The sequence below is a fragment of the Apis mellifera genome, linkage group LG1 (genome assembly GCF_003254395.2).
Source record: "Apis mellifera strain DH4 linkage group LG1, Amel_HAv3.1, whole genome shotgun sequence".
NCBI classification, from domain to species: Eukaryota; Metazoa; Arthropoda; class Insecta; order Hymenoptera; family Apidae; genus Apis; species Apis mellifera.
Window position 1 is genome coordinate 27,568,262 of NC_037638.1, and position 22,565 is coordinate 27,590,826.

The 22,565-nt window shown below is 27.7% G+C and overlaps 4 protein-coding genes and 1 long non-coding RNA gene across 7 annotated transcripts; 3 read left to right on the plus strand and 2 right to left on the minus strand.

Moving 5' to 3' along the window:
• The first annotated feature begins 6,993 nt into the window (after positions 1 to 6,993).
• Positions 6,994 to 9,053, plus strand: LOC725305. The gene is made up of 3 exons (XM_006572587.3): positions 6,994 to 7,114; positions 7,587 to 8,701; positions 8,763 to 9,053. Exons 1-2 carry the CDS (start codon positions 7,081 to 7,083, stop codon positions 8,627 to 8,629), a joined length of 1,077 nt encoding a protein of 358 aa, XP_006572650.1. The 5' UTR covers positions 6,994 to 7,080; the 3' UTR covers positions 8,630 to 8,701; positions 8,763 to 9,053.
• A 1,261-nt stretch (positions 9,054 to 10,314) lies between these two features.
• LOC107965980 lies at positions 10,315 to 10,506 on the minus strand. Its single transcript, XR_001706388.2, has 2 exons — positions 10,452 to 10,506; positions 10,315 to 10,370 (listed from the first exon to the last, which is right to left on the minus strand). It is a non-coding gene; the product is annotated as an uncharacterized LOC107965980 (long non-coding RNA).
• Positions 10,507 to 12,778: 2,272 nt separating this feature from the next.
• On the plus strand, positions 12,779 to 16,838 carry LOC102654257. The gene is made up of 4 exons (XM_006571708.3): positions 12,779 to 13,324; positions 13,492 to 13,641; positions 14,606 to 14,737; positions 14,923 to 16,838. Exons 1-4 carry the CDS (start codon positions 13,177 to 13,179, stop codon positions 15,003 to 15,005), a joined length of 513 nt encoding a protein of 170 aa, XP_006571771.1. The 5' UTR covers positions 12,779 to 13,176; the 3' UTR covers positions 15,006 to 16,838.
• On the minus strand, positions 15,948 to 18,263 carry LOC552181 (EEF1A lysine methyltransferase 2). The gene is made up of 4 exons (XM_624559.6): positions 18,075 to 18,263; positions 17,901 to 17,999; positions 17,096 to 17,511; positions 15,948 to 16,772 (listed from the first exon to the last, which is right to left on the minus strand). Exons 1-4 carry the CDS (start codon positions 18,128 to 18,130, stop codon positions 16,678 to 16,680), a joined length of 666 nt encoding a protein of 221 aa, XP_624562.2. The 5' UTR covers positions 18,131 to 18,263; the 3' UTR covers positions 15,948 to 16,677.
• Positions 17,853 to 22,266, plus strand: LOC409922 (ferrochelatase, mitochondrial). Of its 3 annotated transcripts, none has more exons than XM_026442106.1 (8): positions 17,853 to 18,058; positions 18,867 to 19,065; positions 19,149 to 19,370; positions 19,498 to 19,599; positions 21,102 to 21,267; positions 21,340 to 21,447; positions 21,685 to 21,849; positions 21,918 to 22,266. In XM_026442106.1, the coding sequence occupies exons 2-8, from the start codon at positions 18,935 to 18,937 to the stop codon at positions 22,113 to 22,115; spliced, it is 1,092 nt and encodes a 363-aa protein (XP_026297891.1). In that variant the 5' UTR covers positions 17,853 to 18,058; positions 18,867 to 18,934; the 3' UTR covers positions 22,116 to 22,266. The 3 variants fall into 3 exon arrangements, with proteins under 3 accessions (XP_026297891.1, XP_006571767.1, XP_006571769.1); XM_006571704.3 differs by lacking the exon at positions 17,853 to 18,058 and adding an exon at positions 18,342 to 18,507; XM_006571706.1 differs by lacking the exon at positions 17,853 to 18,058 and having other exon boundaries at positions 18,867 to 19,003; positions 19,095 to 19,370.
• The last annotated feature ends 299 nt before the right edge of the window (positions 22,267 to 22,565 follow it).

Below are 22,565 nucleotides of genomic sequence, written 5' to 3' on the forward strand. Positions count from 1 at the left end.
ATCCATAGAGATTACAGCTCAACGGTTCGCGGTCCTTCGCCTTTTTTTATTTCCTTTTTCTTTTTTTTCCTTTTTCTGTCTCAACTTCCTCCCCCTCCCTTCATCTTACCCTTAAAACATTGCTCATTTACAACGCGATCGTATTTATCATACGCGATGCATATCTGATTCTCACTAATGTCCTAACTTCTCGCGATGTACGCGTTTCACAACGGAATTAGTTCCGAATCTCCGTTAATTTATTCCATTCTTACAATTTAAATTCTCTAAATCGAAACAATTTACATTCATCAATAATTTAACGAACGAACAAGCTAATATCCGGTCGAATCTCGAAGTGTTGTTCGAAAAATTTTAAATTACAATCTTATCGCTCATCTGCATGATAAAAGAGCAACGTAAAGATATAATGGGGGATAAAATAGCGGGTAAGCTCGCGATTATACGGTTGATTAAAGGTGAATCGGTGTAAGGTGCATTAAGGGATTGTCGCGCAAACTTGAAGCTTTGTTTGCACACGGGTCGGAAGGAAAGCTCGCACGTCCGACGGTTTTCTCGGAGGAAATGGTAAACTGATGGATCGAATAATCGGAGAGGAATTGTCCCCGACCATCCAGACGCCAAGGGGTGTAGATGTACGCGTGGCGCGACCGGTCGATACTGGCGTCGGCTGCTAGTAACCTATGCATTCTCCTTTTACGCACCGACATCCCCTCAAACCTCGCGTTTCCTCTCTGATTCCATCTCCTACCATCCCTCCACACCATCCCTAATAATCTCCTAAATCGACCCACCGACGTGCATTCCTTCGCTCGATCGAGTATTTTACACGCTTTTATCTTCCTTCACTTTCCTTCTTATTTTTTATTATATTTTATTACGCACACGTTCAAACTAATTTTCCTCACCTTCGATATTTTATCATAATTTTAAACGATACAGATTTACGCGATATTTTTTCATACAATTTTTTTTTAATATTTTTATCAATTTAGTTTCGTCAATATTATTTCGTTTCGTAGATTTATCAATTTTTAAATCTAGAGGTTGGAAACGGATTTCAAATCGTCTAATTGCATAAATTTGAAATTCATTTGGAAAGCTCGATCGCTAAAGAGATATGGGGTTGGTTCGTGAACGAGAATTTCCGTTCGCCAGTTTGTTACGGTTTCGAAATTTCCGGCCAGATTGTAGTGCATATCGACCTACGGTAATTACATTGCCACCAAGATGGTCAAAGGAGAAACAAGTGCGATCACCTATATCTGTTTTTAAACGGGAAATATTTGGCCATCGTCCAAATTGACATCGTCTAAATACTACATGTTGCTTCTTGCAAAGTATTCTAATAGTAGAAAATTTTCTGACAACTTATATCAGTCTACGATCAGTCTCGTGTATTTTCGCTACAAATTGATATTAAATATTACGATAAAAAATTTTATTTCGATGTATAACAACTTATATTACGCATATTCTATTTAAGTTTAACTTTCGCTAACTTTTCTAAATTTTTTAATATTTTTACACATTTATGATATAAACAATTTTTTTCATGTATATATATGGAAACATGAATTTCTTTACATAATTAGTTGAACAAGTTTGGTTGTAATTATATATATTTCAGATTTAAAAAAAATTATATTTGTAATAAATATTGGTAAATTTAATAATTTATTATTAATATTTTTAAAAATATTATAAACTATATTGCGGAGATATAATGGTGAAGAATATTTTAAAAATTTTCCAGAATTTTTGCGAGCAGTATAAAATTATTGACCCTTTCTACTCTGCGAAATGCGAAATATATATTATATTTCAGTTCGAGCTTACAGTCTGCAACGATAGTTGGCACCACGTGCTTTATATCTTATTTCAATAAAAAAGTTTTTGAATATTCAAATATTTAAATATTTTGGAAGCGTATGATCTATATTTGACGTGCATTCAAATTCATATATATATATACGAATTATAAAATTTTATATTCTTGTCTATTATATTTTCATTCTTTATATTTTATATCTTCAAAATTTGTTTAACGAAAATTAAATAAATTTTAAACTCGATATCGAGAACAATCTTGACAAATTTGAACGTAACGTAAGAAATATTTAAATATTTTCGAAACAACAATAAAATCTACAATAAATATATAATAAAGTACGAAAAATACTTTTTTTTATATATCAGATATAGTTTGCGCACACTAAAATCATGTTAATAAATTCGTAGGAGTAGCATTTGCGTGTTTCGCAATGTATAAAATTCATTTAAATAAGTTTTATTTCAGGTCGAAGCTATTTCGCGTAAATAACAAACGCTATCAAGCGTTAGATGTCAAAAACGTGCTCGTACCGTTCAATCATCTAACTTTATTTTTCCCTGTTTATCTAAAAGAAAAACAGGAAAAAGTAAATTTTTTGCAATTTATTTTCAATCTCGTTTCATTAATTTTTATAGATACATTTACTACATTTTTTTTTTTTTTTTTTTTTTACGAATAACGGAAAAATTCGGTATAATTTACGACGAAAATATCTCGATCGACGAAAAGAAGGAATGTTTACGAAATATTTCCCCGATGAATCGGTAGAAGAATCGCTGTAAAACACGATTCGAGTGGAGGATTCGGTGACCTTGGCCTCTAGTGGTGGTTGTTTTAACACATAACGCAATACACACGTAAAAGAGGGTAATGGCGAACACGCGATCCAATGTGTATAAGCCAACTGCAAGGAAATCGTTGCGACAAAATTCTCCGCGCGTTCTCCTTTCAAACGTATACAGGTTGGTCAGAATTGATATACCCTTTCCAGGACAACCCGTACAATTGCAATTTGCACTTACAGATTGCTCACTGCCTTTTAAATTTCTCAATGTCAGTCTTTTCTTTCTTTCTTTTTTCTCGAGACTCGTCACGACTAACCTCCGCGATATCAACCACGAATTCCTCGTACGAGATTTACATCGTTGAAATTACCGTATCATGTGATACGTTGATCGAGCTAGCCACCTTATCAAACTTGTATTTTTCCACTCTCTCTTCTATTTTACACGTACACACGATCGTTTATTATCCTCTTCCTCTAATTGCGCGTTAAAAATAAAACTAATTTTCTTTACAACATTCTTTACAACATTCTTCCCAACGATAGGTTAACGAGACAGAGATAATAAGCGGTGAAAGATGAATGATGCGGAAAAAGAGCAAGGTTCGAGGCCTTTCCGCCCATTTTACGAGATTAAAGTCACACGTTGAACACGAAGAAGCTTCGAATATCGTGCCGACGGTCTCAACGGTAACGTCACTTCCTGATCGTAGGAATGGCTTCTAACCCATTTTACCGAGGAAAGAAGCCAGATCGGGGCCTCTATCAGCTGTCCATCTGGTTGGCGTGTCGTGACCTTTCGCATCCTTCTGCATACACTCTATCGTAGCGAATAACAAATGGAACGAAAGGGTTACGAGACTGATAGAGCATCGCTCCTCTTACTTGGTATCAGAGTAACAAGATATGAAAAATGGGCGACAAGTGCGATCGATCCATTAACTTTTCATTTTCGAATTTTTTAATCTAATTTAAAGCACGTAAGTCCAAACTTCTTTTTCACTCTACGTAATGTATATACTTGTACATGTATCATATACACACCTACCTTTCTTATACGTTGTTAATATTATCGATTAAACGTAGTTTGCTCGCTCTTCCTTTTAAATTTGCAATTTTATCTCGATACGATTGCGGTATATCAGTGTACGAACTTTTCATCAGATTAATTTTAAACGAGTCTTAAATAATAATACAAAAACTTTATTTTCTTTAGGAAAGTTTCACCGTGAAATTCGTCAGAAGTAGGATATTTTGAACGTTTGTGTCGTGTATGAAGTTGCATTCGTAAATCTTCGATAAATGTTACAGATAAGAAAAATACGATCGAAGTACGGAAATAACCCATTCGAGAAGAAAATGTGATGAAATTACACAGCTAGGAAAGAAGTCGAAATGGTTGACATTTGCAAAACTACTTACTCTATTTATACAACGTATCTATCGAATATAAATTGTAGTTAGCTTGCAATTTACTTGCCATTTTATGAATTACTCGTTATAAATTACTCGTTGTAAATAATATAGGACAAGGTTGAATTTATCGGCAACATAAACATAAGCAATAAAAAATTAGGATAACACTCGGTCAATGATGATGATAACGTAGCAATGTAAATTGAACCGATATATAAATATAATATAAAATGATTTGATTTCTAATCAATTCGTGTTCAAATATTGCCGAGCCTTGAAATTGAAAACGTTTCGTACTTTATGCAAATCCAATTTACTATCGATTAAACAAGCATTTGTTCGCCAAGAAAGAAAGAAATCAATTTACCCTTTATTTTATTAACTTCGCCTTGAGATTCTCTATTATTCGGATTTATGATTTTCACGACCCAATAATAACCTATGAAAATTTCAAGACATCGTAAAAGGTGTTTCTTTTTCAATCAACGACGCGACAAACGAGACAATATTCGCGATAGTAATTAGATTATTTATAGAGCAATTTTTGATAAAATTTAGGTTTATAGGCAGAGGCAGGTAATTCGAAAGGCGAGGTGAGTCGGATCTATAACGTAAGAAATATTTCACTCCATCTCACGTCATCATTACGTCACGGATTGAAGTTAAAAAGGACGTCATCCGAGAACGAGAGCATTGCTCTATGAAAATAACCTCCAGATTGGTAGCTAACTCTATAATCGCGTGTCCACCAGTCTATCTGGATTACAATCGGCTCGATCGAATTCATAAATGCCAAATCTTCCCTATTCGATTCTAATTGCAAGAAATATATATATAGTCTCGTTCAAGTCAGCTAATTGTCTGATAAAGTGTTTTCGAGAAATTATTTCACGCTATCTATTAGAAAATTAATATTGTCCAACTATTTTTATAAAAAAATAAAAACTTTTCACGACGAATTTAAGGATTTAAATATAATTTTAATCGCTTCAAGATCATTTTCAAGATTTTTGCTTTTCTTTTCCAATCATATCATTTATCGCATCTATTATTTATCGAAAACTGCATAGATATATATATATATAATTTTATCAATTGACCGATATTTTTATCGGTGGACTTTAGATCAATTTCAAAACATTAATTCGTTAATATTTCATTAATCTTATTAACAAAATAATTTTACAAACGATAATCATAGAATGTATATTGATCTAAGTCAAATTCTCATTCGTGTCGTCGATACAAATTTAGCGATATCAAATGGAAGTCAAATATTCGTCGTATAAAATTATATCGTAAAAAGGAAAGATTTAAAATTACACTTAATAAATTACTTTACTCGATTCGATGTGAATTTTATCAAAATGCTAAGATGCAAAATCGTTTTGTGAAAACGATAATATATTTCGCAAACTATAAAGTTACATACCAATTGGTGAAAATAATGAAGATAGATGGGAAAATCTTAGATAAACGAATTTCATCGTCGATTCTTATTCATCGCAGAGAATGATCGATGCGAATCGAAGAACACAATTCTTCAAGTTTGCGAAAACGCAAAGGTTAAACTATCAGAAACGGTATACATCGACGGAATTAACTGAAAGAATTATACGAAAAAAAGAGTAATAAGAGAGAGAGAGAGGAAAGAAAGCATTCGCGTATAAAACTTTAAAAGAAATGTACGAATCAAGATATTTCAAGCGTAAAATCTCGAGTATATCTCTTCTACGAGAAATATTTGTTTCAAATGAATTACGTCACGGTGCAGATATATTTTATCACATTTTGCAATCGTAAAAATGGCAATTTAAAAGAAGCGACACGCGAGCAAGTGAAAAGCAATAGCGAGTACACATACACTTTACCGCATAGGAGAATTTTATGCGCTATTCGAAAAAATTACCCGTTAAAGCTTCAACTCTTTGTTTCTGTTGTATTCTCGAAAATCTTCGATCACGAAATCAAAGTTACTTAGCATTGTAGTTGAAAATCGACGCATCCTTTTTACACACGATATCTTTTACTCGAATGTAATCGCATGCGCAACGAGCATCGTTACAATCCAGATAACATTCCCCAAGATTTTCGCAGTTTCGCAGTCAAGATCTGGAAGAAAAATTCAGTAATCAGAAACATTTTGTATTCGCTTACGTATCACTTTTTCCAAGAAACACGTACTACAATTTTTCTTGATATTATTATGCGATTTTAAATAAATCATAAAATTAAATAACAAAAATTGATCATTGTTTATTTTTAGAATAGCAGAGAAATATCTAGCATTGTTATTATATATGTATATGTATCTATATTTCGTTTCCTTTCTTTTTTATTTTTTTATGTTTTTCACCGATGATTTAGTCGCGATTTCAACTTTCATTATCATATTATGCGAACTCTCTCTTTTAATGGTGTTTCAAAAATGATAAGTGTTGTTTTTAAATTATAATTCATTTATCATTCCATTTTTTTTTTATAAGTATTCATTTAAATTATTAAACATCTGTTAGTTTTATTCGTAGATGATTCGAATTGTATATTACGTAATTAACATTTCGATTAACACTTCGATCATTTATTCCTTCGAATACTCGAGCGAGTATCGTTTTATTTGATAAAAACAAAAATTACGAAGAACTTATTCTCCATCGTATTGCGCAAAATATTATATTGTTGCATAATTTTATAGTTTATATCGGCAAATGTATTGAATATTGGTTACAAATTTATCCTCTTTTATTTATTTTTTTTCCTTTTTTTTTTCGAGGAAATAAATATTTTTTCGAAGAAAGAAGCAACAAAGTAGGTTTCTTTGTTGATATTAACAAGCACAGAATGATCGTGCGACCCGAGGAAGATACAGCTTGACCTCGTGAACATTTTTCTCTAACATGAAATTCATGGTAGGAGAATAACTTTTATCGTAAATTTTATTTCTCTTTTCATTAAACTATGCCAGGTCAAGGTTAATTTGTATTTTTATGTTTACCATTTAACGTTCTTTCTTCCTCAATGCTTAGTTTCTAACTGATCGTTCATCATGAAGGAAGTCGGGATCAGTAGAGTGAATAAGGGTGAGTTTATTTTATACGTACGATACATGTAGATATAAATTTCCTAGTACACGCAAAACGTAATATTTTATACATCCCGCGTTTTTCTTTTCTTATTAAATAATTCTCATTTCACATTTTTGAAAAATGAAAATATTTATAAAAAATTACTGGAATATCTTTATTATTTTCAATTATTTTTGAACAAGTCATAATATGCAATATGTGCGTATAAGACGATTTTAGATTTTAGAATTTAAAAGTTTCATTTCAACTTCAGTTCAAGTTGATAAATTTGAAAGAAAAAAATATAACTTTATTCTTCGTCAAAAGTGTATCAAAATTATAAAGCCTTTTGATTTTCTAATGAGTTATTTATAAGATGAAAAGAAAAGTGTAAAAAAGTAGTGATGAATATTATCATATAATTAATTATCAAGTAACTTGAACAAAATAACTCCAATTTTCCATCGTTTTATTTCGGTTATCGTAGAACTCATAAGCATGGAAGAAGGACTGATCGGGAATGGGAAAACTTCGTGCATGAAGTACATCGAAATGAATAATACTTTAAAACGAATAATAGAATGCGTAAAATTAATTCTCTTATTGGAAATGCTGCTTTGCATCGGATGGGGTTGTTACACGATGTGGCAAAATTGTCACATCGAATCGATGGAAGTAAAGGGTATAAATAATAATATTCCAGAAACAGAATTGGAAAATCTGTTTACTCCTACCCCGTGTGATAAATGTACGATAAACGCGGTTGAACGACACAATAAATCGAACGATATCTTAACGAAAAATATATTAAAACCGACGGAGATTTCGAAGATCGATAACGAAACCGATGCGAATATCAATGCAATGAAAGATAATTTGCAAAAGGTGGAAGATGACTTATTGTTGGTGATAAATAACGATAAGAAGAACGCGTTAGAAGATGCTGAATCTTTCGTTGAATCGATCGAACATGATAATTTAAATTCAAAGGAATTTAAAGAAAATTTAAAAATCGACGAATCGACAAAATATGACAAAGATTCACGGACGAACGAATCGTCGGAAAGAAGCGAGACAGAAATATCGCAACAGGAACAAAGGAATTTAGAAAATTATTCGATTATCTTGTTGATCTTGGAGAATGCTCTGAGAAATACGTCAGCCTCGGACAGTTCTTCTACCGAGAACAAGTTGCCAGATTTTAAGATACACGACGAGTGGTTAAACGAAGAATTTACAGACGAAAGTGGAAAAGCTTTTACATCGGAATCACGCATGGATGCTGATAATACGGGAGAAATGTCGGAAGAAAGGATAATTTTCGCCGAAAATCCTTACAGTAACAAAGATGTAAATCAAAACGATGAATGGAATCGACGAAAAATAGTTTCTGATTTAATGGAAAGCGACGATAATGATGCGAACGAAGGATTTAACGAAAAAAAAAACACTTCGGACAGTACAAATATATCAGATTTATCCAATTCGCCTTATATATATGATCCGAATTATTTATATTATACATATTAGATTATAAATACGTAAAAAAGATTTCCATCGAGAGATTTAAACATTCCACTAAAAAGAATAGATGATTTTTAGGTAGGTATTTGTAAAGGTAATTGAAAATTTTTATAATATATCTTTTATTGTGTAATTACAGATTGAGAACATCTAGAGAATATATTCTTGTTCTACGTATAAATAAAAACCGCAGGAGAGGAGATACATCTGGACGACTAGAAGAAGAAAAATACGGCCATTAAACATCGTACTTGGTGTATGTAAATACGAAAAGATGAATTTAATTATAAATATATAAGTTTAAAATTATCGGGAATACATAAACGTGAGCAATAAATATGGAATGAAGAAAGAATAACTTGTATGGTTATTATTATTGTACGTATTTACGACTATATTGCGAATGAAATCTTTTTTTTATTTGTAAACGTAAGAATCATCTTTTCCGATGAAAAATTCGTTAAAAAATTTCTATAAGAAATTTTTCGCCATACTTTTATACCACTCTATTTTCTCTATTATACGCATACCTTATTAACAGTGTTATTATATATCGTATTGTAAAAAAAAAATGATTACGATTGTAAGGAATCATTAATAAAAAAAATAAAACGATAGATTAAAGGAATATCAAAAATTTGAAAAAAGCAATCAAATATTAATTTATTTCCGTATATATTTTATAATTGATCGTGTAATTCAAATAATTTATTAATGTGAACAATAAAATATTGTAAGAAAAAGAAAGAAATATTTATTTCCAATAGTTGTTCATTAATTTTATTTCTTCTATATTTAACTATGTATATAATATATCGTACATTGAACATATTTATAAAGATTACAAGCAAAGATTGACAAACTCGTGTCATAGAAAAATTAATGCATCATTGGCACTGCGCATGGGCCTTGAACTTATTTATGCTAATATATAACGATTTACACCACAGTTAGTCTGATAACGTTTCCATTCGTCAACTAATAGGCAATTACAATTAGTCGGTCTGCGATTACAAACTCGTGAAGTAGGTCACTCTTACTCCATGTTTCCGAAGAAGATCTTTATCAGAGAACGCACATAACCCTTACAACTTTTTACGATATGCTATAAATTCAATAGCTAATTTTGCCAGGGATATCTAAATTCAATCTTTAATTAAACGATTCCTATTTTCTTAATTTCTCATTACACGATCGTAATGAGTTTCGTTTTTTGATTTACTCGTTCGAATAAGCATGTTACGGAATAACAATGACAGTTACGGAATGCAAAATAAAATATCCAATATAAAATATTTCGAAAAAGATAAAAGATTTATACATCAATTTAATCAAATCAAATAAATTAGATTTCGAGTATTATATTACAGAGAACTATATCGAAACGCTTGGGAATTATAGTTCGTTAATGATTTTGCTATTTTTATAAATTCCAAAGGTTAACATATTCTTTAAAACGCGATATGCGACAGCTAGAGGCATGCGAGAATCCAAAAATTCAGTTCAGAATCGGAACGCGCGAAGAATTCATCCGAGGATCGACTTCTCCAAACTATCTCCTCATTATTCTTTTAATTTTGTGGACGAGTATAATCCCAAATCTTATTCAATCCCTTAAATTTCTGATATTTCCAAAAATCCCAAAGTTTCTCTTTGGAATCCCGAAATATTCGAACTACGGGATACTTTTGAAACCTTCTTCCAAATTGCCAAGCATTCAATGTTTTCGATTTCTTCTCGCGTATCTCTAGTAACAAATAAAAGAGTAGAATTTTATACATTTATACAAAGAAGAAGCTTTTCAGTCGAAATAACGAATCATACTTACTGCTATTGAAATAATGAAATTTTTGAAATTATAATTCCAATGAAAAGAAATTTTGTTCGGTAAAAAGTTAAAAGATAATATCGTATTTGTTCGTTATTTAATTTCATCCATGTTTTTATTAATTTACGTAAATTACTACTTCACTTTTTGATTTCGATAAATATCTAAAGATAATTCCTGAAAGATAATTCCATCAAATTTTAATGTACGTGTATTAGCATCATTAATATAACGGTATAAACTAGATTGAAATCAATTCTCTTATACACGTCGGAATAGGTAGCGGGTAATTGTTATTTTAAAACCTGTACATGTTCAATAAGACGAACCACGTGAATATTCACGATCTACTTTCGTTAATTTCTTTTTCTTTCCTCGAACGGACGAGAAAAATCCTACTGTTACGAAATCTTCGTGATATGTCGACAGTTTGTTTGTAATTGATGCGTCAAGCTTAATACGATAAAGCCTAGCGTGTTGGAAGACACTCTTCTGTAAATTCTATAATGTAATGGAAACAACGATATAAATTTCTCAGCTTTCGTGTTTTATTTATACATCAATCTTATCGATGAAACGTATTCATACAATTATAAATTGCGAGTAATTGAACGAGTTTTCCGAACAGAAGAGTTCAATAAAATGCTTCACCATTTCGAGTAAATTTTTCTCCCTTTTACAAACGTTATAGCATTTATGATTTTTGTTAACTATTTAAACGATAATTACAAAGCAGATTTTATGCACAAAGATTACGCAGAGAATTTTAGAATTTTCATGTATATGATTGTAAAATAGAATCCGAAATTTTTTGCAAATGTATTTCATGAATTTATCAAGTTGATAAACTGGGCGAGATATTCATTTCAAGTCGAACTTGGTCATCGATTCTTTTTTATTTCTAGTAAAAAATTTTAAATACATTATGAATCGATATGATTAAACACAAATTAGTGAGAGAACATTGTGACGAGATAATAACGCGTGCAAAAAGCAAACATTCTTCGAAAATTATTTCATAAAACACTGATAAATTAATTACGAAAGCTACATGTTCAAACATACATGATAGGTATTATGATAGGTTTTTTAACAGGTAATTGAAGTTTTTACTAATTTTTTAATTATTGGATATATCGCATACTTTAAGCGTGATTTAATCATATTTTTTTAAAAATTAGTTCTAACTAATTTGTGTTCGATGAAACTTGATTTTCCAATAGATAGTAGAGTTATTTGACCGATAAAGTTTCGTGACTGTGTAAAACGAAACATGATTTTTCGTGCACGAGTTGTTGGAATAGAGATGAACTTTGTGATTTTTTTTCACTTTCATGTACAGTTTGATTTTGTGATTTTATTTTTATGTTCATGTACAATTTGATTAAATTAAACTTTAGTACTAGATTATTCGAATAATATTTGTCAAACATAAGTAATTCTATCCATTAGTTTTGTAATTTGTAATAAAGATATATTATTTTTTATTTTAGAAAAAGAGAAGATATATCAGTTATATTACGCGAGTTTTATGTAAAATGATTTCATGGTTACTTGAATTGCTGGAATATCATTTCGATCAGAGAAAAATTGGACGAAAAGAGATTTGGTTGGAAAAAACTACGACTTACAGACGTAGCATTGCAAAAGTAGTACGAAATTCATCAGTTTTCGAAAAATATTGTTAAATTTTTATCTATTCGAAGATAAAGTAAGACGAAAAAGACACGTACAAAAGATAAATTCCTTGCTTCAAACGAATTCTTGAATATTTTGCATTTATTATATAATCTTGATCGAAACATCGAACATAAAATTAATCAAAAATATTTTTCACAAAGTACGTATAAATGTAACGATGTAAATATTTTAAGGGATGAAGCGTGATTAGATTAGATTTACAACGATTAAGAGAGTTTTATTCGCTTAAGAATAAATATCTCTCATATTATAAGAATGATGATATACATTTAAAAAGTATCTTTTAAATGTAAAAATGTAGAAAATATTTGTAAAAAAAATTTTTTTATTCGGAAAATTGATACGATATAACGATAAATATTGTTTCGCATAAGCGTGAAAATAAAATATGGCGTGACAATGTTAAAGTTAAGATACTTTGTTCCAGCACGGAACTGTTTTTTTTTCGAGCTGAGAACTCCTACTACGATCGAAACTTAAAGGAACTGTTTTAAACACACCTCGGACTCTTTGTTCGAGGTGGTGGTAAGAAACTACGTTTTGGTAGAATACTTTCCGCTTTGGTGGTGGTGGCAGCACGTAGGATATACAGGGTGGGGGTGTACCAAAGGCTTAAAAGGCTCCCCAACGTCCTTGTAACACGCAGTTCTAGAATAGAACATAATAGTATTCCCTTCAAATAAAAATTAGTGCGTCCAAATTTTTCTTCGACTAAATCTTCTAGATTTAATATTCGATCGCCGTTGCTTGTAACGATAATAATCGCGTTATTAATTTAAATATTGGTGCAAATACATCGAGATATACGGTATAAAAACTCGTGAGAAGAAACTTCATTGCAACGCAAAGAAAATTGATACTCTTTGAAGTGAAGAAAAGCGAGTGATTTTCATCTCGAAAATTTTATCGCTTAAAATTTTATATCCGGATTCAGTGATCGATGAATCAACTGTGCGGTTAATCTCTTTCTATCTTCACCGATTTTAAATATATATATATATATCGTAGTTGCAACAAGTAGAAAATGAAGAAGACGAGAAGTTTTCAAATGTTTGCAACGTTCCTTTTATTGGTGTTCTTCGTATCGCCATCTTCCACTTGGGCTCTTACGACTTTCGGCAAAACCAACCCTCAAACCTCGAATCAAAATTCTCATCCATCGCCTACGCCAGGTTCGTCCGATTCCTATTTTCAAAAGCTCGTCACATCGCGTCCGTAATTAACGATCGATCTTTCGGATTCGTTGATCCTTATTGATTTTTATCACGCGTTTTCGTATTATCGAGTAAAACAAGATTATACGATAACAAATTTTTGATTAATGCTGACGTAAATTTAGTTGGGAGAGCACGGGAATGTAAGTTGGAGTCTGATTGCGCTGGAATTCAAAATACGACATGTATAGCGGATTCTCGAGACGGAAGGACGCGTTGCCTTTGCGGAGATTATTCCGCGCCTCTTAACGGCGCGTGTATTAACAAATTCAAAGGTAATAATTTTAAATATAACTTTAACAATCTATCATTTTTATGCCGAATATAATATATAATTTAAATATAATTACATAATAGTTATATTATAAATTTCGATATATCCATATATCGAAGATATAGGAGAGTATTTGGAAGAAATATCGAATATAATCTCCATTTTTGAAGAAACAAATTGAACAGAACATGAAGAAACTGTACTATCATTTGCATATACTTTCGTGCTCTATTGCAATATGTATTGGTACCAGCACTGTGGTTATCTATGCAAATTGAAAACCTTTGCGAATATCATTTCAGTTTATCACATACACCGCTACCAATTTGATTTTCTTACATATGTAACTTTCGTTATTTTACAATGCAAACATGAAAATAGACACATCTTTTTGCAAAAATCCAAGTAAAGGTTAAATATTCTGCAGTAAATTCGAAAAACAAAAATAATTTGAAAATTTTCCTAACTTAAGTTAAAAATAATTGGTATTCTTCTGTTAACAATTTTAGATATCAGATAAAATTGTCACGTAATTTTGTTACAAAGGTTAAAAATTGATCGATGTTGAGAATATTATGTATTATATTTGTGTGAAATTGCGTGTTACCGTCGAGTTAAAACGCATCGAGCTTTTATGCCAATTTGGTACGGTATATTTGCTATATAACGATGTATTAAGAACTGATATAAATTCGATTTTAATCGGCAAGCATACACAAGATTTGATTATCAAAATAATAATATTATATAAAACGTAATAGATAATTTTATCTACATTTGTACAATAACTTTTTTAATAATTTAAGTAAAAATTTTAAATTTACTTATACTTGTAAAAGCTAAAATTTGAGATGACGTTCGTATATTTTTTTCTTTGATAAAGACATAAAGAAGTTTAATCTTCGAATTGTTTTCGTCGTTATCCTTAAAGTGTTTTATATTAAGAAAATATATTTCTGTTGTAGCGTTACATTTTTCATGTAACAATGATTCTGAATGCACAAGCGGGGCACATTGCGTACAATTAAACGTTACCTTGGGAAAACGTTGCTATTGTCAAGAAGGATATTATGAAGAAAGTCCCTTACTTTGCAGTGGTATGTCATTTCTTTTTGTTTCATTTTTTATCGCAATCAAGTTCTAATTTATTTATCTTTTAATTTTTTTTTTACGTGTAATAATTTTCTTTTTAATATAAATAAGTTTAAATACACAAGTATATCGTGAATATATGTGTGAATAGTAAAAGTTTTTAATTACGGTTTAAATATTTTTTTCACAGGTGGTACATCTGTTCTTGCATTTCACACGCTATATCTCTTAATTAGTTTAATTATTGTAAAACATAATTTTAGTTTCATATAAGTATCATTTACAATTGAAATATATTATTTTAAATGAATGTAAAAAAATTGTATTAACTTTAAAATTATGTATAGTCAATTTTTAAATTTTCAAAAAATCACCAAAAAAATATGATATTGTACAAAAAAGAAAAATATATGTTTGGTATATTTTACGCGAGGATACGTATTTTAATTATCACTCAGAAGAAAGCTAAAATGCTCAAGTTATGCGCAAAAAATATTTATAATTCGATAACTTTTCATATTTTTTATATCTCTTATATCTAAATTCTAATCAATTGCCCGAACATATCTATAATCTAATTTGTCTAATCTTTTCAAACTTGCAATTTTTTTTATTTCAAATAATATGATTTCTTTTGTACGATATAAATAATTACAACTTATACTGTTTTATATGATAAAAAAACTATAAAAAAAGAAACTAAAAATTAGTACATTTGTTCTAGATACTTTTGAATTATATATTTTATTCTACAGCGAAGAATTTAATGTACTGTCAAATTGTCTATTCCGAAATTGACATAATAAAAATGTTAATACCTCGTAATTCATATATGAATATAAATATATAACGAAATTTTTACGAATAATTTTCTCTTAAAACAATAGGTTCTTACAAAATATTTCCATACACTTGTAATTTTAATCTGTAATCTATATTATACATCTTATTATTGATTCTTGTGTTTCTAAATATTTATATGAATTATAATATATATTTACGACTTTACAATAAGCAATAGATTGTTAGTATTATATAGGTTATTATAAAAGAATAGAAAATTCACAAAACATCTGTTTTAGATCTGTTTTAGAACAATATTCCTAAGAATTTTAAAATCTATATTCCAAATTTTGTCGACCAATTTTCAATTATAATAAAAAAATAATAATTTAAAAAATTAATAAAATTTTATGAAATATTAAAATATGTATATTATAATTCTTTAATACAATTTCATTTGAACTGGAAATCATATTAGAAACTTTTATAATGTTTCTATGATATAATTATATCATAGTTGTCAATTATTTTTTTCTTTTTAATTTTCTCTTCTTTTGTTTATCAATATTTCTAACTCTTGAAATTATAAAATATATGTGAAATTTTAATATTATTTCGATTTCGATACTATTACATCACAGTTTTATCGAGTAGAATAAAACATGTACGATTATGAATTTTTAATTTGGCAAGCTTTATAAAATAATCTATTCGTTTAACAAATATATACATATATAGCATAGTGTAACTAGATATACAATACATATATATATATATATATAAAGTTTGAACATGCCAATAAATGCCTTAAATATCAACAATTATTATATGAAATAAACTATAATAATAATTTATGTTAATGAGAATTTTTTTAAAATACGATTTAACAACAACATTTATTTCGATTATAATGCATAGTATTTTATAATATTTGTAAATTAACTTATTTTTATTTTTGAATTATACTGTATGTAAACGTATTATTAATATATACAAATATATTATGCACGAATAAACTTTTCTGTATTCTAAATACATGTACTATATAGTTATTATATATTATATACATTTCTTAATATTAATTATAGATTATGCAAGTCAATTATTAAAAGGAAAATAAATAGAAAACTTCATACATATATTTTATTAATCGAATCTTTTATTATTTCTTTTGTAGAACTAATTGCGTTACAGTGTTTCCACTTTGTCCAGCAAAAATAAATGTATCTGCGGGAAGCACGTGTAAGATATCAAAATCTAAAATATTATAAATTATATTAGCTATTGTTAATGTTATAACAAATATTATTATATAATAAAAAATGAATTAAAATAATATATTATATAATAAAAATGAATTAATATCAAAATTTATAGTATGTACAATGTTCTAAATAATAAATTATTCAAAAAACGCTATTTATTTTTGTACAATATATTTAATAATATTAAATATAATTGAAACATTTTTTTGATTATATGAAAATTTTTATATAAAATTATATAATTTATATTTTATATAAATTTTTATAAAAAATTTCAAATGTTTTCAATTATATTTTTCAATATATATAACTTACAATCTTGAAAATGTTTTTGTATTTCTTCTTTAGTCCAATTACACGAAGTTAAAACTAAGTAACCAGAGGGCAATAAAATTTTGTATACATTTTCTATGTATTTTTGTCGTTTCGACGCTGGATCTTCCGGATTTAAACTGATGGCATCATAAGTTCCTTTATCGTGTATTAATTTAAAGTCTGTCGGTAAATTCAAATCTTGAGAATTTAAAATATCGCAAACCTTTAACTCAATGTGTGACACATTATTTTCTTTCGATACTTCACGAGCTAAATCAACTGCTTTTTGCGAATAATCTATACCCATCAATTTTTCAAAACCTTGTTTTGCAAGTTCAATTAATGTCATTCCATTTCCACATCCTATGTCAATTATTTTATCATTTTTATTAAGTTTTAATTCCGTGTTAATCCAACTGAAATATTAAAATATTTAAATATATAAAATATTTTTTAACAGAAAATGTATTCATATATTTATAAAAAAAAGTATTTATATATATTCACAAAATAAATCGTATCACGCTAGTATTATATAATAATTAATTATATTAATTATTAAATATTTTATATAAGATTTTATTATAAATATTTGTTATATAAAAATAAATTTAAACAAATTTATTTATTTGATTTGAAATACATAATTTGAAGACATTACCTTCTCGGTAGCCTCAAGATCATAATAACTAAAATTTACGAAAGATAGCACCACTAGTTTATGCGCGAGTTTATTGCTTGTGTTATGCACATCTATCTTTCGCGTTGTTACATAAATTTTTCGCGTATTATCCGAATAACTTACCGTATGACTTTTAGTGTATTACTTTTACCAAACCATATTTCGCCTATATCTCCGTATTCCCTAAAATTATCAAGTTCTTCCGAGTAAATCCTTTCCCAACTAAAACATAATCGTGTCATAAAGTAATGCTTATCGAGTGTTTCATATTTACGAATACGGTACGTATTTACTTACTAATCAAGTGTACCTAAATCCGATGGTCCGAGTTCTTCGATATTTTGATCTGTCATAATTTTACTTTAATTATATTTGAAAATTATAACTGAATTGTTTTATTTATTAAATATATTAAATTTTAGCTTCCTGATGTATTTTTATTAAATCACTTATTTATATTAAAAATGCCTTTCGAAAATTTTAACACTTGATGCGAAAAGTGTAATCACATCATACGTATGAAACGTTATTAAACTGGCGTAGCGTAACCTCACTTTTGAACCTAACCTATATACATTTGGTATATTACATATATCCACTGTATAAGCGTGATTGTGCAGTAATTGTAATAGCTAAAATATTTCATATATACTATTATATTCGTTATTTTTTTCAAAAAGTGTTAATTTGTTAAATATGTTCGGTAGATTGATAAATACACTCCAAATTGGTAAGTAAAAAAATTTATTTAATATATTTTATACTTATTAGATATGTATAGATTTAGATATACATTTTAAAAATTTAGAGAAATAGATTTAAATAGATTTAAATAACTATACTATAATAGATTATAGTTATAGTTTTAATAGTATACACAGCATATATAAATCATTACAATAATATGAAAAAATATAATATATATATAATATAAAGTCATTTAATAATATTTAATTTGTTAGTTATTTTTTGTGTAAAATACATTTCAAACTAAATTATATTCATTCATAATTTTTGATTGTTAAATTTTTGCTTTTATTATTTATATTTTTATCTTGCTTAAATATATCTTTGTATCTTATTGTTTAGGAAGACAATGTACAAATTTGTCCATTTTGTCTTATCGTCATTTCGTTACCACAGTATTTTTAAACCAAATGAATAATATTAAACCAAAAACAGGAATCTTAATGTTAAATATGGGAGGTCCTAGTAAAATTGATGAGGTGCATGAATATTTATTACGTATAATGACAGATCGTGATATGATTCAACTACCATTTCAAAGGTTTAATTATAAGTTTTAATAATTTATAGAAATCCAATCAGTATTAGATCAAGAAAGATTCTATTAGACAATATATATTACAGTCGACTAGGACCTTGGATAGCAAAGTCTCGTACACCTAAAGTACAAAAAAAGTATGAAGAAATTGGAGGTAAATCTCCTATTTTAGAATGGACAAATAAACAAGGCAAACTTTTGTGTGAAAAATTGGATAAAATTTCACCAAAAACAGCACCTCATAAACATTATGTTGCATTCCGTTATGCTAATCCTCTTACTGAGAATACACTTCAAAAGATAGAAGAGTAAGGATATTGATTTATTACTGAATAAAAATGAATTTTTAATATAAATATACAATATAATTGTATATTAATGTAAAATGTAACAAATGATCTTTATTTGAAGAATATGTATATATTCTTATTTTAGAGATGGTGTTGAACATACAATAATCTTTTCTCAATATCCACAATATTGTTGTGCTACAAGTGGATCAAGTTTTATTGAAATATATAAGTATTATAAAAACAGGTAGTTAATCTTAAACTTTTTTTATAGTTTTAACACAAAAATAAATAGATTCACATCTATCCATGTATATTTATATTCTTAAATGAATCAATACTCTATTAATTTGTATCTTTTTATTTCTTTAGTATAAAATCTATATAAGTTTAAATTTTCTTATTTATTTGAAAAAATTAATGGAACGATATCAATTATTAAAAATAATTTTTATCCCTAATACAATGATTATAAAAATGTACAAGAATATAAGTATATAATTTTTTTATTTCAAATAGGATTATTAATCCATAATTTATATCAAAGTGACAGCATATTTCAATAAGAGTTGTAAGTATTTATTTTTAAAAAATTGATTTTCTTTAATACATAGTTATATTAAATCTTTGTTTTTTAAATCATAAAAATTTTATATTTTATTGACTTTTAAATTATTATTTAATAATAATTTATCTGTATTATGATGTTTGATAACATTATATTTTGGGCTTTGAATTGATTAATATCTCTATTTAAAAATATATATATAAAAAAATTAAACAATGACAATTTTACAAATTTAAAACATTTGTAAACATGTGTAAATATAGTTATTCATGCAACTTATATTTTAGTTACTGATATTTTAAAAATAGGATCAAACAATTTTTTTTATCCAGATACTACATCTCTTACAATAAAATATTTTTTTATATTGTATTTATTATTTCTTTTGTTTTATTTTAAATATTTTAATAAATATCTCAATAATTAATCGCTTTAATTTTTGAAAAAAGAAAATAAAAAATTTTTGATTTTTACGATTTAGACGAAATTATTATTCGATTATGATTAATTATTTTAATAATACGAAATAACTCAAATATTATAATAATGTCTCAAGGATATTCATTTTAGATCTCTTAATATTTCATCTTCTCTAGATTTTTTAAAAATATTTTATGATGACTAATAATAAAATTACGTTTTATAAAATGTTTGGTACAAAATATTCGGATTTTCTTTATATCGAGAACTTGGAATTTTTGATGAAAGATCCGAGCTTTTTTAGAATATGTATTACTCTGGATTAAAGTACACACCTCCTTAAACGTACTCATCATTTCCCTCTATTCTGTCCGCTAAGGATTATACTTGAGAGAGAAAATGAGGAAATCAGTTGCCGAAAAGCTTTTTTCAGCGATTGCAAAAATAAAGATTATAAAGAATATGTGCGTCAATATATTTTAATTTTAAAAAATCAAGAAACTTGTCCAATGTTCTTATAATAATTTATTGTTGTTTTAATAAATTCTTTTTCTCAAATCTTTTATAGTATTTTGATAATAAATGAAAAATCTTAAAAAAAAAATTTGCTGTCATTTTATCGCAAACTTTAGTTATATATTCATAATTATTCCAATTTAACTTTTTTAATTATATTTGAAAATGAAATTAAAATGAGAGAATAAAATAATAATAGTTTTGTTTAGCCCAAAAATATATTACACTGCATTCATAATTTACAGACAATTACCTTCTAACATGAAATGGAGTGTAATAGATAGATGGGCAACGCATCCATTATTCATAGAGACAATTACAGAAAGAATTAAGGAAGAATTAGTTTTATTCCCCGACGATATAAGAAGCGATGTTATAATTTTATTTTCAGCTCATTCACTACCATTGAAGGTTACGTATTAGTACGAAAAATAAATTAATATTTTAACGTTAACACGATGATTGTTTCGTATTGTATTTTAGGCTGTATCTAGGGGGGATGCTTATGCATCTGAAGTAGCAGGTACAGTTGCTTTAGTAATGGAAAAGTTACAATATTGTAACCCATACAAACTAGTATGGCAATCAAAGGTATAGACATCTATCGATAAAATGAAAAAAAAATCAATGAAATTATTTTGCGTATTTTGTTTATTAAAAAACAATTTTCTAAATCTTTTCCGAATTAAAGTTTTTGATTTAATAGATTTTAGATTAAAAAAAAATATCCTTTTTTTATTTTTAAATATATAAATATTAGGTTATATTAAATATATCGTTTTCTAATTTTTGTATACGTTGTGCAGTATATTAATGTGTTGTATTTAGGTTGGCCCAGTATCTTGGTTGGAGCCTTTTACCGATGATGCCATAAAAGCTTATGTAAAGCAAGGGAAAAAACATTTTATATTAGTACCAGTAGCATTTGTTAACGAACATATTGAAACTCTTCATGAATTAGATATCGAGTATTGTAAAGAATTAGCAGAAGAAGTAAGTGTCGCGTTATATAATCCGTAAATAATTACGAAGAAAAATTTTTTATCTTTTTTTATCTTTAGCTCGGCATTGATAAAATAAGGAGAACTGCTGCTCCTAATGATCATCCTACATTTATAAATGCTTTGGCAGATATTGTAGTTTCTCATCTTAAATCAAATAATTCTCTAAGTCCCATGTTCTTGACACGTTGTCCTCATTGTGTTAGTGGCAATTGTGCAGAAAGCAAAAAGTGGTATGCGCAAATATGTAGAAATTAAAACAAGGATGCATCGTGAAAAATTTATCCATATTATTTATTTACAACAGATAGATATTTTTTATAATATATAAATGAAAAATATCTACTTTTGTAATTCGTTTTGTATGATATAACGTGTTTTAAATAAAATATTCTTATTTCTTGATGAACGAGTGTTGATTTTTTTTTCCTGTTACACACTTATTCCATTTATAAAAATTACCATGCTTCGCGTGTTAGTATTTTAATTATTATTATTATTTTCTTATCATTAATATTATATCTAAATTTACTTTATAAATTACACATTTGAATTTCACGTTTAATCGAGATATAAAAAATATCACGTTAATTTTTTTGAAATGAAATTACATTGTAAAAATGACACGAAATGTAAGGAAGTATAATACTTCGTGGTAAATAAATAAATAAACACGTGATGAAATTTTTAAATTACAATCCGACGAGA